Source organism: Fukomys damarensis, unplaced genomic scaffold (assembly GCF_012274545.1).
Source record: "Fukomys damarensis isolate Sample0158 unplaced genomic scaffold, DMR_v1.0_HiC HiC_scaffold_27, whole genome shotgun sequence".
NCBI classification, from domain to species: domain Eukaryota; kingdom Metazoa; phylum Chordata; class Mammalia; order Rodentia; family Bathyergidae; genus Fukomys; species Fukomys damarensis.
The window spans coordinates 47,708,963-47,722,131 of record NW_022900939.1 but is presented as its reverse complement, the minus strand read 5'-3'; the positions used below and the strand labels follow the sequence as shown (position 1 = coordinate 47,722,131).

The 13,169-nt window shown below is 38.4% G+C and overlaps 1 protein-coding gene across 4 annotated transcripts in view; it reads left to right on the top strand.

Annotated features, from left to right (window-relative positions):
* Positions 1-13,169, top strand: part of Bend6 (BEN domain containing 6) — a 36,210-nt gene that overhangs the window by 16,524 nt on the left and 6,517 nt on the right. For 2 of the 4 annotated variants that reach the window (XM_010617895.3, XM_010617891.2), the window contains 3 exons: positions 2,250-2,442; positions 3,276-3,367; positions 7,259-8,188. In XM_010617895.3, coding sequence (XP_010616197.1) covers positions 2,250-2,442; positions 3,276-3,367; positions 7,259-7,447 — 474 coding nt within the window. In that variant the 3' untranslated portion in view covers positions 7,448-8,188. Of the gene's footprint in view, positions 1-2,249; positions 2,443-3,275; positions 3,368-7,258; positions 8,189-9,398; positions 9,972-13,169 lie in introns of those variants that run through there. The other 2 variants (XR_004514561.1, XM_033756743.1) reach the window with 2 other exon arrangements.

Sequence of the window (13,169 nt, the reverse complement as noted above, 5' to 3'; positions counted from 1 at the left end):
GCGCCCGCGGGGGCGCCTCGGCCTACGGCCTGCGCTCGGGCTTCCGGCGCAGTTCGATGCTGTTCGGTGCCGCCTGGAAGAGTCCTGCAGATAAAAACGGTCGTCCTTTGACCGTGCCCTGTTCCGAATAGTGTGCTGTGCCCGCGAGGTACAGTTCTACATTTGATGACGCTGTCGCAGGAAGCGAGGCGTGTCTGCACTCTTAAGCGGGGGCGCCTCGGCCTACGGCCTGCGCTCGGGCTTCCGGCGCAGTTCGATGCTGTTCGGTGCCGCCTGGAAGAGTCCTGCAGATAAAAACGGTCGTCCTTTGACCGTGCCCTGTTCCGAATAGTGTGCTGTGCCCGCGAGGTACAGTTCTACATTTGATGACGCTGTCGCAGGAAGCGAGGCGTGTCTGCACTCTTAACGATTCAAGTTACTATTTGTGAAACAGATGCCCAGCTGAGAAAACTAAAGGCAAATCATGGACAAATTTAAGTTTTTAAAATTGATTTTTTATTAGTATATGTTTGCAATGCATAATAATCACATTCGTTTTGGAGAATTGGTGTACGTACGTAATGGATCTTGATAATTTCTACTGTTCTGCCCTCCTCCCCAAAGATAAAGTTTTGTTTTGTTTTCTGGTACGGGGAATCAAACTCAAGACCTTACACTTGCGAGTCTGGTGCGGTGCCCCTGAGCTACATCCTCAGCCCAGAATTTTATAGTTTTAAAAACTTCATCTTTGCAGGCTGGGGATGTAGGGGGCACCTTGCCTGCCTCATAAGCGCAAGGTCCTGAGTTTGATCCCTGGTACAAAAATATATATATATTATTAATAATAAAGCTATAAAATTCTTAAACCATAACAGAAAGGTACCTAGGCATTAAGCATCATAAAATTTTTGTCACTGAGGGGCTGGGGATGTAGCTCAGTGGTTCCAGCACCTGCCTTGCAAGCACAAGGACCCGAGTTTGATCCCCAGTACTAAAAAAAAAAAAATTATCACTGAGAAAAGATAAATTTCAGCTTCTCCATGCTGGATGAGTTTAATTCTTTTTCTGTTTTTCTAATTTCTCTTGATCGGAAGACAGAAGCCAAAAAGATAACAGTGTAATTAAAATCAGGTATCAGCCTTGGGAAATATGCCTTCAAAGGTGACAGTTAAATGCTAGCAATCTAATAGGCACAATATTTGAACCTTAGTATGTCACTTTCCTATGGCTGTGTAATAGTTTCCCACACATTTAGTGATTTCATAGGACACAAATTTATTATTTCAGAGTCGTAAAGGTCAGAAGTCTGGTAGGTCTCACTGAACTAAAACCAAGGTGTCAGCACATTCCTTTCTGCAGGCTCTCGGAGAATTTGCTTCCTGTTTATTCTGGTTGGGGTCAAATTTAAGTTTCTTGTGGGGCCTAAGTTTCCCTTTTTTTTTTTTTTTCTGGTGGGTGGGACCCACTTCTGCCATCTTTAAAGCCAGCTGTGGCAGGCCAAGTCTTTTTCACAAGTTGGATCTTTGCTGCTTCTGTCTCTTTTTTGACCTGCCCTTCTGCCTCCCCCTTCTGCTTTTTTTTTTTTTGCTACCGAGGATGAACTCAGGTCCTTGACTTTGGGAGGCAGGCGCTGGAACCACTGAGCTAAATCCCCGGCCGCTCTTCTGCTTTTAAGGTTCATGTGAGTAGATTGGGCCTATCTGGCTCATCTCCCATCTCAGGGCATTACCTCGCTAGCATCAACCAAATTCCTTTGCCTTGTGAGGTAGCATCATAGGTGCTAGGGACTAGGGTGCGCCATCTTCACAGTGCCCTCATTCTGCCCACGCCCACCGTATTTCATTTTGTGGATGGGCCTCACTCTGAGAGCGTAAAGTGGAGATTATACAACAAGAATTTGCATGTAACGTAGTACAAATACTTCATAAACATTGAGAACTATCTCAAATATGTTTAAGCCCTGAAATGTAAAATATGTATTAAAAGTATAAAGTACCGGGCTGGGAATTTACCTCAGTGGTGTTCAACACAGTAAATTGTGATGACTTTTTCCAAAGTTGGCAGCACCGTTAAAGTTTCCCAAAATTCAATTTATGTGTGTGTGTGTGTGTGTGTGTGTGTGTGTATATATATGTATGTATATATAAAAACATACCCCATAAAGGATGTTGATATTGTTCTGTGATATGTTTTAACTCAATTAGTAACATATTTCTCCAGATAATCATTTTTCTTTTTCTAACTTCAATTATCATTTCTCATTTTTTTAGTTCAAGATTGAAAAATGGCAAATTGCCCGTTGTAATAAGAACAAACCTCAGAAGTTTATTAATGATTTAATGCAAGTACTTTACACAAATGAATACATGACCACACACAGTCTGACTGGGGCAAAATCTTCTACTTCAAAAGACAAAGCCGTAAAACCAGCTATGAATCAGAATGAAGTTCAAGAGATCATAGGTGATAATATGATTGCATTATACTGTCATGTGAATTTGAAATTATCTTATCATCCATGTTCAATTTATTCTGTCAGGATCTTTGTAAAAATTATTCTTCTATGAAAGAAAAATTTTAGAATAGTCAATATTCTCATGAAAGATGAAAAAAATCTATAGAAAAACTTCATTAAAATGGTTATTAAACTAGGACTGAAGTTTATATAACTGAAAAGTTTGACTTAATAAAATTCATAGCTTTAGATAATAAAAATTTCAAAATATTCTAAAATAAAACTTCAATAAAAATGTGTAACTTGTTTTCTCTTTCCTGTGTTAATGTTTTGTCTTTTATTCTGGAAAAAGAGAGATTAATTTGACTGTTTCCATTTGTGATTTTTAAATTAATGTATCTCCTTAAATTTGATCATCTAAATTACCCAGTTAATATTTTTGCAAACATCCAAGAAATTTAGAGATTTCCTGATTCTGAACTCTATATATCTCATTTCTTAGAAAAAGATCATTGGGGAACTATTGTTAGACATGGGTAAAAATAAATCCCTAACATTTTGGAGCAAAGATGTGTAGAGTTCAAAGCAAGTTGTAGCATAAAATTTAGATTGTACTATAGGAAAATAAATATGTATGTTCTTTATTTATGAATTAGACCTTCTGATATCTTTCTCTTTGTTTTGAAAAACTGACCTATTTATTCACCCACTTAAATATCTTGTGAGAGCACTACTGTCATGCAGAGACAAAATTGCAATGTAGGATGTTTGATTGTGACCTGAGTTCATCCTTCATATGGAAAATTCTCATAAAGTTATTGTATGTTATTATCTTTTACAGGAGTAACAAAACAGCTGTTTCCCAATACAGATGATGTTTCAATTAGGAGAATGATAGGGCAAAAACTCAACAACTGTACCAAGAAGCCAAATGTAAGCAAAAACCTTAGCTCTCAGGATATTAAGTAGAACCTTTTGGTAAGTGTTTTGAATCTTCCCACTCTTTTCAACATGGCAAGATGATATACTACTTACATCTGAGGAATTACATTCTGCACGCACTTACTAAAGACTCCTGGTGACCTGTGAAATGCGAGTGTCACTGGGGTGATGAGGTGGACTAGGCAGGGAATTTTAACTTGGTGAATGCTGAGCTCTGTTGCAAAGGTTTCCCTTTCCCAGAACCTCTCAGATATTTTGAGACTCTCTTCATTTGCCTGTGTGTACCAGAAGTCTCTAAGAAGGTAGTGTGGTGTGTTCCATGGTACTTCCCAAATTGTTCTACTGAGGCACTATTCACAGATCACACATTAGCCTGGAAGCAACAGGACAGTGGAGCCACAGCACGGGCACGGTGCTGCTCAGCAGGTGTTTCTGCAGGGCAGTGGAGAGTGGATCCGAGAAGTCTCCAGTGGGTCCAGAGACTGCATGGGGTGGAGGTGCACACCCCTGGCTGGGAGTATGGCATGGCCTCCGCCATCCTCCATGCTGCCTCGCACTAAGTCTCAGTCTAAGTAATCTGTTGTTGTAGTTTAATGAGGATTTTCGCTAACAGTTGGGCCTTGCCTCGACAAGTGGAATCTTGTCTGCTTTTGCTGCACACAGTCCTGGCTAGTTCACCTGTACCTGCTCCTCTTCTTCTCTGCTGTAGTTCGGATCCAAACTGTCTCTAAAGGCCCATGTGTTGATGCTTACTCTCCAGCTTGGCACTGTTGGGAGGTTGTGGAAATGTTAAGAAGCAGGGCCTTGTCAGAAGTCTGCTCTGCAGGGAGGTGTTTTTGGCGGAGATCATAGGACCTCCACCTCTTCCTCTGCGTCTCTTGCTTTCGTGCCATGAGGTGAGCAGCTCTGCTTTCCTACTGCCCTCTACCATACTGTGCTGCCTCCCCGCTGCACAAAACAACAGGCCTCTGATCAGGACTAAATCTCCAAACTGTGAGACAAAATCAACCTTTTCATAAGTTTGTCTTCTCAGATACTTGTTATTCAAATCTGGCTAACACATTATTTTGATGGAAAATATGTGAGAAATATGAATGATTGTGTTACTGATATTTTCATTCACTCATGGAAGTATGGAGGTAACATGAGAGAGGGTTCAGTCCATGTGTTTAAAAGGTGTGCCTTTTCACGTGGTGGTGCACACCTGTAATCCCAGCACTCGGGAGGCTAAGGCAGGAGAATCCCTGTGAGTTCGAGACCCCTGGCTGGACTACATAGTGAGTTCTAGGTCAGTCTCAACTACGTAGTGAGACCCTGTCTAAAACAAAAACCCAACAAAACAAAAAGGTGTCCCTTTTCTTTTTCTCTTCCATTTTCTTTTCTTCTATGTTTGCCTTCTTTTAGAGTGTTCTCCGCCTGGCTAACCACCTCTGATGCCATATTACTTGTCTCCTCTTTTTCTGACTGTCTCAAGGGGTAGGGGTTGTGTGTAGTGCGACATCTCCCCTTCACTCACACCAACTGCTGTCCTCTCCTTCCTCCTTGAGGTTCTTTATCAAGTTTGCTGTAAAACTCAGGCAATCTCTGATGAGAGTAACAGCAGTGACTCTTCCTTAAAAACTATAATAAGGTTGTGGGGGTCTGACTCTTGTCTCACACATACTGGTGGACTGTCTTAAAGAGTTCTAGAAGATAAGGCTATCTGTATCCCTTTTCTCCCCCAGGGATTATAAATTTCAGAATAGCATGAAAATCATAACTTCCCAATTATTAGGTGATTGCTTAAATGTGCCCAGAGAATTTCGCCGACGTGAGGCTGACCAGTTGCCATGTTGTGTAATGACCATGCTTCTTTCTGAATGCTGTGTAACTAGACCTCCAAGTCACACATCTGTCTTTTGGAGCACATTATTTTATTTCAGAATTCCTTAAAGCATTTTAACATCCAAAGCTCTTTCTTTGTAGTGTGTTAGGCTGCCAAGAATAGGCACAAAACACATCTCTGTCATATATCACCTGGCAGGATGTTGAAGAAATGAACATTAAAAGACTTTTAATCCATTTTACTTCTGTTTGCCATCAGTAATGTTATTAAACTAACTGAATATTGATTTAGAATTGGAACAAAGGACAAAGCCTTTGCTTTGAACACAATGTAGTCTTTTGCCTTTTGGGCCTGAGCCTATCTTTGTACTGCCATGGTATTTACATTAGAAATGCATATATTTTGAGTAAGAAGTGAAGATTAGCACCAGAATGGAAATTTTGTTTAAACTGGTAGATATATTTCATTGGAAATATTATCTCCAAAAGACTAGGGAAAACAGTGCTGGGAAAGACAGGGTCACATGAGCCACTTAACGCTTGATGAATTAGTTACAGCATCATCTGTTGGATGGCTACTATAGTTAAGGTGACTGCATTTATTCAGGTGAGTGTCCCATATTGGTAGCTCTTCAATGGTGGGAGCTCATGCAGAAGAGTTCACAGGAAAAAATAGGAAGCTGTAGAGATTGAAGGCCAAGCATGCTCTTTTATTACCCAGTCTGGCAGGAGCTAACTTAGGCTCCTAAAAAAAACTGTGAATCCATTCCAAGGTTGGTGCCCCCAGCCCCACCTCTAGAGAGTCCACCGCCTCAGCGCAGTCACACTGAGAACAATGCCTCCCGCTCTTGAAACTCTGGGACAAATTATATCCAAACTATAGCACATATCCTCTAGAAAAAGAGGGAGGAGGTTATTTTAAGCAATTGGCTTAAGCAGTTGTATGAACTGGCAAGTCTAAAAATGCAGGGCAGGCTGGCCGGCTGGAGACCCAGGAAAGCTAATGTAGTCTTAAGACTCAAGACAAATGTGGAAGCAACTGCATTTGCTCTGGGGCCTCAGTCCCTGCTTGCTTTCAAGGCCTTCTGATTGGACAAGGCTCCATCCACATTATGGAAGGAAATGTGCTTTATGCAGAATACTGATTTCATGAAATAACAATCTCATCTAAAAATAGCTTCAAAGAAACATGTGATCTGGCATCTGACCAAACCATTGGGTACCATAGTCGACACACAAAATTAACTATTTCAACTAATGTTTTAGGACAAAAAGTCTGGTTTGGAAGGCTGCTCCACATTTTGACAACCCTGTGAACTTTGCAATTCACTTCACTTCTCTGAACTTCAATTTAAACGGGATTTGATTCTTCTGTGTTTTAAACAAGATAAAGCAAATTTGGGGAATTACCAGACACTTAGGAAGCAATCACTAAGTATAACTGAAGAATGATAGAATTGTTAATTATTTTTATGATGGTTAAATGGTACGTTTGGGCATTCCTTGTACTTTGTATGTTTTTAAGTTTATCTAATAAAATGTTTGTTTTTGTTTTTTTTTTTGGTACGGGGGATTGAACTCAGGTCCTTGTGCTTGCAAAGCAGGCACTGGAACCACTGAACTAAATCCCCAGCCCTAATAAAATGTTTTTTAAAGGTCACTTCAAGGCTGGGCTGTAGCTCAGTGTAGAGTGCTTGCTACCATGTGCAAGGCCTGGGTTCAATCAGCAATACCATAAAAAGAAAAAAGTTATGTCAGATGAAAATACTTTAACTCATTTCTGTGCTGGAATTCCTCTAATACATCATAAAATAATTCCTAAGGCACCTCAGTAGTAATAGTCCTTTGTAATAATTTGTATTTTTAAGGACAGGGGATTTAGCTCAGTGGTTCTGCGTCTGTATTGCAAACTTGAGGTCCCAAGTTTGATCCCAAGTACCAAAAAAAATTTTTTTTTTTTAAGAAAAATTTTATAACAGATACAAAAATAAATAACTCAGGACTATAAAGCTTTTTTTTTTCCCTCTTTTAAAAAAAATTTTTTTTGCTTATTTATAGATACTGAATGTATCCAAAAGAAAGGACTTCCATCATGCAGCTAACACCGGACTGCAGTGGACGTCTGTGCCCTCCCTGGCAGTGAGTATGGAGACGTGTGCAGGGACAGCTGTGTACATGCCACACATCCCTGGGCTCCTACCGGAGAAACGTGTTGAAGTTGCATGTAGATTCCATTCTAGATACTAGTGCGCATCAAGCCAGGAATTTCTACTGTCAAATAAGCATGTAGGATGGTTTATTTGGAAATATGCATTTTCCTTTCCCCGAATCCTCGTGCAGTTCAGAGGATAGACAGAACTCTCAATGTAGCAGTGACATCTTCCACTCTGTAGATCATTGAGCCAAACACTGTGTATTTATTATTACCAGTGACTCCCCATCGTAGCTTTTGGATCTTTAGCATAAGCACATTTAGAAAAGTAAACAGGTAAATAATCATTGCTCAAAAATATGAGAGCAGCATGGTATGCCTAAACTCTGATAATCACGTGTAACTAAGTGTTTACCAATAAAATTACAGAGCAACTCTGTTATCTAAAAAGGAGTAATATGAAAAAATAAGAGCAGCAAAATATTTTCAATAATAAACTATTCTACTCTATTCCTGAAAAATTCATTTTTGTGTTAAAACAATATGTAAGTCTTCAGAATAATGTTTTTGTGTGTTTAGCAGATGTGTTAAGTTATTATCCAATATAAATATAGATGTGTACCCAGGGATTTAGCTCAATGGTTCCATTGCCTGCCTCACAAGCACAAAGTCCCAAGTTCAATCCTCAGTACCAAAAAAAATTAGATAAATAAATATAGATATGAAATACAAAGCCTCAATATCGCCTAAAATGACCTGTTATATGATATATAACATGTATTTGGTCAGTTATGTTGCTACACTGCTTAGTTTTTGTTTTTTGGGTTTTTTTTTTTTTTTTTTTGGTACGAGGAATCAAACTGGGGTCTTTGCACTTGCAAGGGAGGTGGCAGAACCACTGAGCTAAATCCCAGCCCAACACTGCTGAGTTTTAACTGGTTTATTTTCATTGTAGCAGAAAAAAAAATGAGTTGAAAATAATCAATATAGGTTTGATAATCACACCAAAAATGCCATTTTGTTAATCACCAAAAGATAAAATACTATCCAAAGGCTTCTCCCTTGATGTTGGCTTGTCGCAGTTGACCATTGTGCCATGCAAAGCTGTTTTCAGTGTACAAGGCCGTGTTGAAACGCGGGAAGGGAGATGTTACGTAGTTAGAAAGTTCAGCTCTGTGGATCCAGGGAACATTGCTTAAATGTTGCTTGATAACCATGTGGTTGTACAAAGTGAATGTTCTTAAGGACATAAATTATGTAATATTTACTACTTTTAACTAAATAAATTTCATTGAAAAGGAAAAAAGTTTTTCTTCTTTACTAAGGTACGAAATTCAGAGAAGAATTTTAAGTAGACAGCTTCTTCACCCACACACTGAGGCATTACCCTTATAATTTGAGTATATGGTTCAGGATTGTTTTAAAAGAGCCATGTTCTGCAACATAAACAATGTCCAGGAAGGTGAATGAGTACACTTAGTGTTTTTATTGAAAAAAGGATACACTTCTTAAAATGTATTGCCTTTCCACTTAAAAAAAAAAACAACCTGAGAGGGCCTGGGATTTAGCCCAGTGGTGCCCCACCTGCCTAGCAAGAGCAAGGTCCTGAGTTCAATCACCTGGAACAACAACAAAAAAACTACGTAGTAATACAAGTATTGCCTACTAAAGGCAAATAAAATTGCCTTTGCAAAACCTAACTGTAATATTCAGATAGAACTTGTACAATCTTTCCCTAAAGTATTTTGAAATATACTGATATCTCTACAGGTAACAGAATAAATGTATTTTTGTATATGAATTGTAAATGGGTTCCAAAATAACAAAACCAGTGAAACTGAATAAAGTCCCAGAAAGCCAATGATACAGGTGTAATGCATATATTATGTATTCACATATATAAGAATTAAGAATGATTAAACCCTTTGATAAGTTGAGAAAGAAACGTTTATTTAGTAAGAGATACTGTGACAGTTTGTAAATGGAAAAAAAATTGTACACCTCTATTTCAAATGTTATTCCATTTTATATTTAATATGTATTCAGTTTTCCATATTTAGATTCTCTGAACGAGAAGGACAGTCTCAACCAAAACGAGTGCAGCAAAAGTGCCAGTGAAAACTCCTGATGCTCAGCCTGCAGCAGCCCTGGACTCACTCGGATATTAGAGTGATAGGTTACAGGTTTCGAGGTAACTGTTACTGGGGATCGAACTCAGAGCTTGCACTTGCAAAGCAGGTGCAGTGCCACTGAGCTACGTCGTATGCTTTTTGAGATCTACCACTCGTGTGGCACCTTGGTATTCTTGCACTTTCTGTCCGATTTAACTTCTTTCAGCAGCTTTTAAAAGTCTTTGGATTTTGCAGATTGTAGCTTATTTTGCTAAAATATATTTTGTTTTTGTTGTTCTGGTTTTATTTCTCTTTTTAATTTTTATTTTGGTGTTGTTAGAAGAAGGAAAGAGTCATTCCAGTTGCATGTTTGTACTGGAGAGTTCTTTTCAGTGTTTCTGTAGAAGTCCTGGATAAACATGGCACACTCAATTAAATTTGAATCAGAAGAACCACAAATGCTCTTTAGTAAAATTATGTCACAGGGAATATTTGGGACAAACTTACAATCCACAATTACACATTTGAAATTCAAATTTATCTGATGTCCTTTATTCATACTCATTGAATCTGGTTCTGCTACCATGAAACCTAATGTCATTCTAAGTTTCATTCTTTTAATATGTTTCCCTAGGCTTATATGTGCATGCTCTCCTGCTATAGTCTGAATATACTTTATGAAAAAGATAATTAGAGAACAAGAAACAGTTGTTACAAATTAGAATTTTAGAGGCTGAAATTCAAAAGTTAGGGCTCTGAGTGTAGCCTAGCATGTAGAAGGACCTGTTTTTGATCAGTCAGAACCAGAAGAAAAATTTATATTTGGGTTTGAAGGTATAAAACCAAGGTTTGACAGTGTCTGTTATGTAGCAAGAAAAATGAATACAAAGGACATATGATAAGGGACATTTTCACAAACTCTAGATAATCAGAGATTAAGAGAACCTGAGAATACTGAACAAGCGAGCATGTGTTGATTTTGAGGAATCACATCAGCAGATGCATGATGTTCATCTACCTTTTAGTGATAAGAAATTTAATCATTTTATCAAAATATTGTCCAGTTTTTTTCACGTTTTCCTCTGAACAGTTACTGTTTTTTTTCTTGCAATCTATAAGGAATCTGTAGAGCAATAACTGGAGACCATGTATGTAAACTCTCCTTGTGAAACAGCTGGTGAGTGACTCCAGGGGGTGCCTTGTTCAGAGGCCATGTTAGGGAGGGCCCAGCTGAACTTGGGACTCAGAGCAGCTGTAAGTCAGCTTCATCTCAGGATTCCCAGTGTTAAACTTCCACAGTGACTGGGTGAGGAGCGTTCATGGGACATGTACATAGTCAAGGAGCCATGGTCAGGCTGGCACGTGACACCCAGAGTAGTATAAGCTAAATGACTAAGGCCTTATCACCATGACTAGGGGCCAGGTTCAGCCTGAATTTCTGTGGATGTGAAAGCCCCAAACCAGCACATCATCCTAATCCTAATCCTACTGCCAGTTTCCTGAGATTATGCAGCATGCATCTGGGAACTGACCACCTCTCTGTCTACCAGGGAGAGCAGAGTCCCATCTTGAATTGGACACTCCCACAAAGCTCTAGATTCCAGAAGATAACCACAGGCTTGAAATCAGAGAAATCTCTCTCTCTCTCTCTCTCTCTCTCTCTCTCTCTCTCTCTCTCTCTCTCTTCTCCCTTTGCTTTGGTCTTGTTGTTGCTTTTTCATTTCTTGCTTTTTTAAAATAAGTGTGAACATTGTTTTATTTTTGTTTTGTTCTGTTCTTGTTTTTATTTTCTCTTTCTTTCTTTCCCCTGTCTTCTTCACCAGTTTCCTGAGGCTTAGGTAAACTCCTTCAGCCTTGCTTCTAATCTCTTTTTCTTCTTTCATTTCTCTATTTTTTTCCTTTTCTTCCTTTTAAATTTTTCCCCTTTAGGGTAAAATTGCTTTATTAACTTAATATATACTTTATATAATTATATAATTTGCCTTAGATTTTGTTATGTAACTATAAGTTGTGTATCTGGGGTTAAAGGTGTCAAATTATTAGTCAACATAGTTTGTGATTTTCCAGGCTGTGTTTGATGTTATTACTGTCCCAAAGGGTTATAGAGTTGTGATTGATCTTCCTTGTTGTGCCAATACCTAGGTTGTATCCAAGTCATGAACAGTACTACAGTCTGGTACCAATGAACTGGGTGCCAGGCCAAACAGGCCATGACATTTTATCCTTAATAAACAGAAGAAGTAAGATCCTGGGGCAAACTCAAAAGCCAAAAGGCAGCTATGCCAGAAAACATCTCGGAAAACTAAGAGGACTCCATACTAGTAATAAAACTACCTACCATAAGCAATTTATAAGCCTCAATGCAGAAAACAAATAAACAAAAAAATAGAAACTAAGAAAATATGGAAACAAAATGCTTCCCAACACCCCCAACTCACCCACGGCAAATCCAGGGAGCACTGAGGAGGAAAAAAACCAAAAGCCACCCAGCTGAACTTTCTAAAATGTCAGTACTAGAAGTGACAAAACAGATGAATAACTCTTTTGACAAAACCAAAACATAAATAATTACACAGAAAATGAAAGAGGTGATGACCATAATGAAGGAAATAGGGAAACTACAGAAGATACAGATTTTAAAAATACAGGAACTTGGGAAAGACAGGGAAGCCATGAGTTCCTCACAGAAAAGAATTGGATGTCATGAAACAGATTTAAACAGATATACAGGAGATTAAAATTTTTATTGAAATAATTAATGCTGGTATGGGATGTGATGAAGTATGGGATGCAATGAAGGCAGTCCCACAGGGGGAATTTATAGCAGTGAATTCCAACATCAGAAAAACAGAGCAAGCTCCAATAAATAACCTAGTGTTAAACCTCAAGCTTCTAGAAAAAGGAGAGCAAGTTAAATCCAAAGTTCACATAAAGGAAGAAGTTAGAATGATCAGTGCAGAAATTAATGCAATCAAGACTAAGAAGGCTACACAAAGAATCAATGAATTGAAGAGTTGGATCTTCGAAAGATTAAATAAAATAGAAAAACCCTTAGTCAATCTTGTCAAAACAAAGGAAAAAAAGACCCAAGTCCATGTAATTAGGGATGAAAAGGGCAAATTCACAATGGATCCTGCAGAAATCCAAAAGCTCATTTGTACATATTTTAAGAAACTGTATTCTAATAAGATGGAAAACTCAGAAGAAATGGACAGATTCCTAGATACATAGGAATTACCAAAGCTAAATCAAGAAGATATAAAAATTCTAAATAACCCAATATCAGTCAGTGAAATTGAAAAGAATAATTAAAAACTACCAACAAAGAAAAGTTCAGGTCCTGACAAATTCACTGCTGAATTCTACAAGAAATTTAAAGATCTAATGCCATTAATCCTCAAACTGTAAGGGAACTGAAAGGGAAGCAATATTCCCAAACTCATTCCTGAAAGCAAGCATTACTCTGATACCAAAAATTAAAGAAAGATCCAATAAAAAAGGAGAAATATAGGCCAATCTTCTCAATGAACACAGATGCAAAAATCCTCAATAAGATAATGGCAAACCAAATGCAGCAAATCACCAGAAAGATAATACACCATGCTCAGGAAGGATTCATCCTGGGGATGCAAGGGTGGTTTGACATATACAAATCAACAAGTGTAATATTCAACATAATCAGAATCAAGGACAAAAACCACATGAT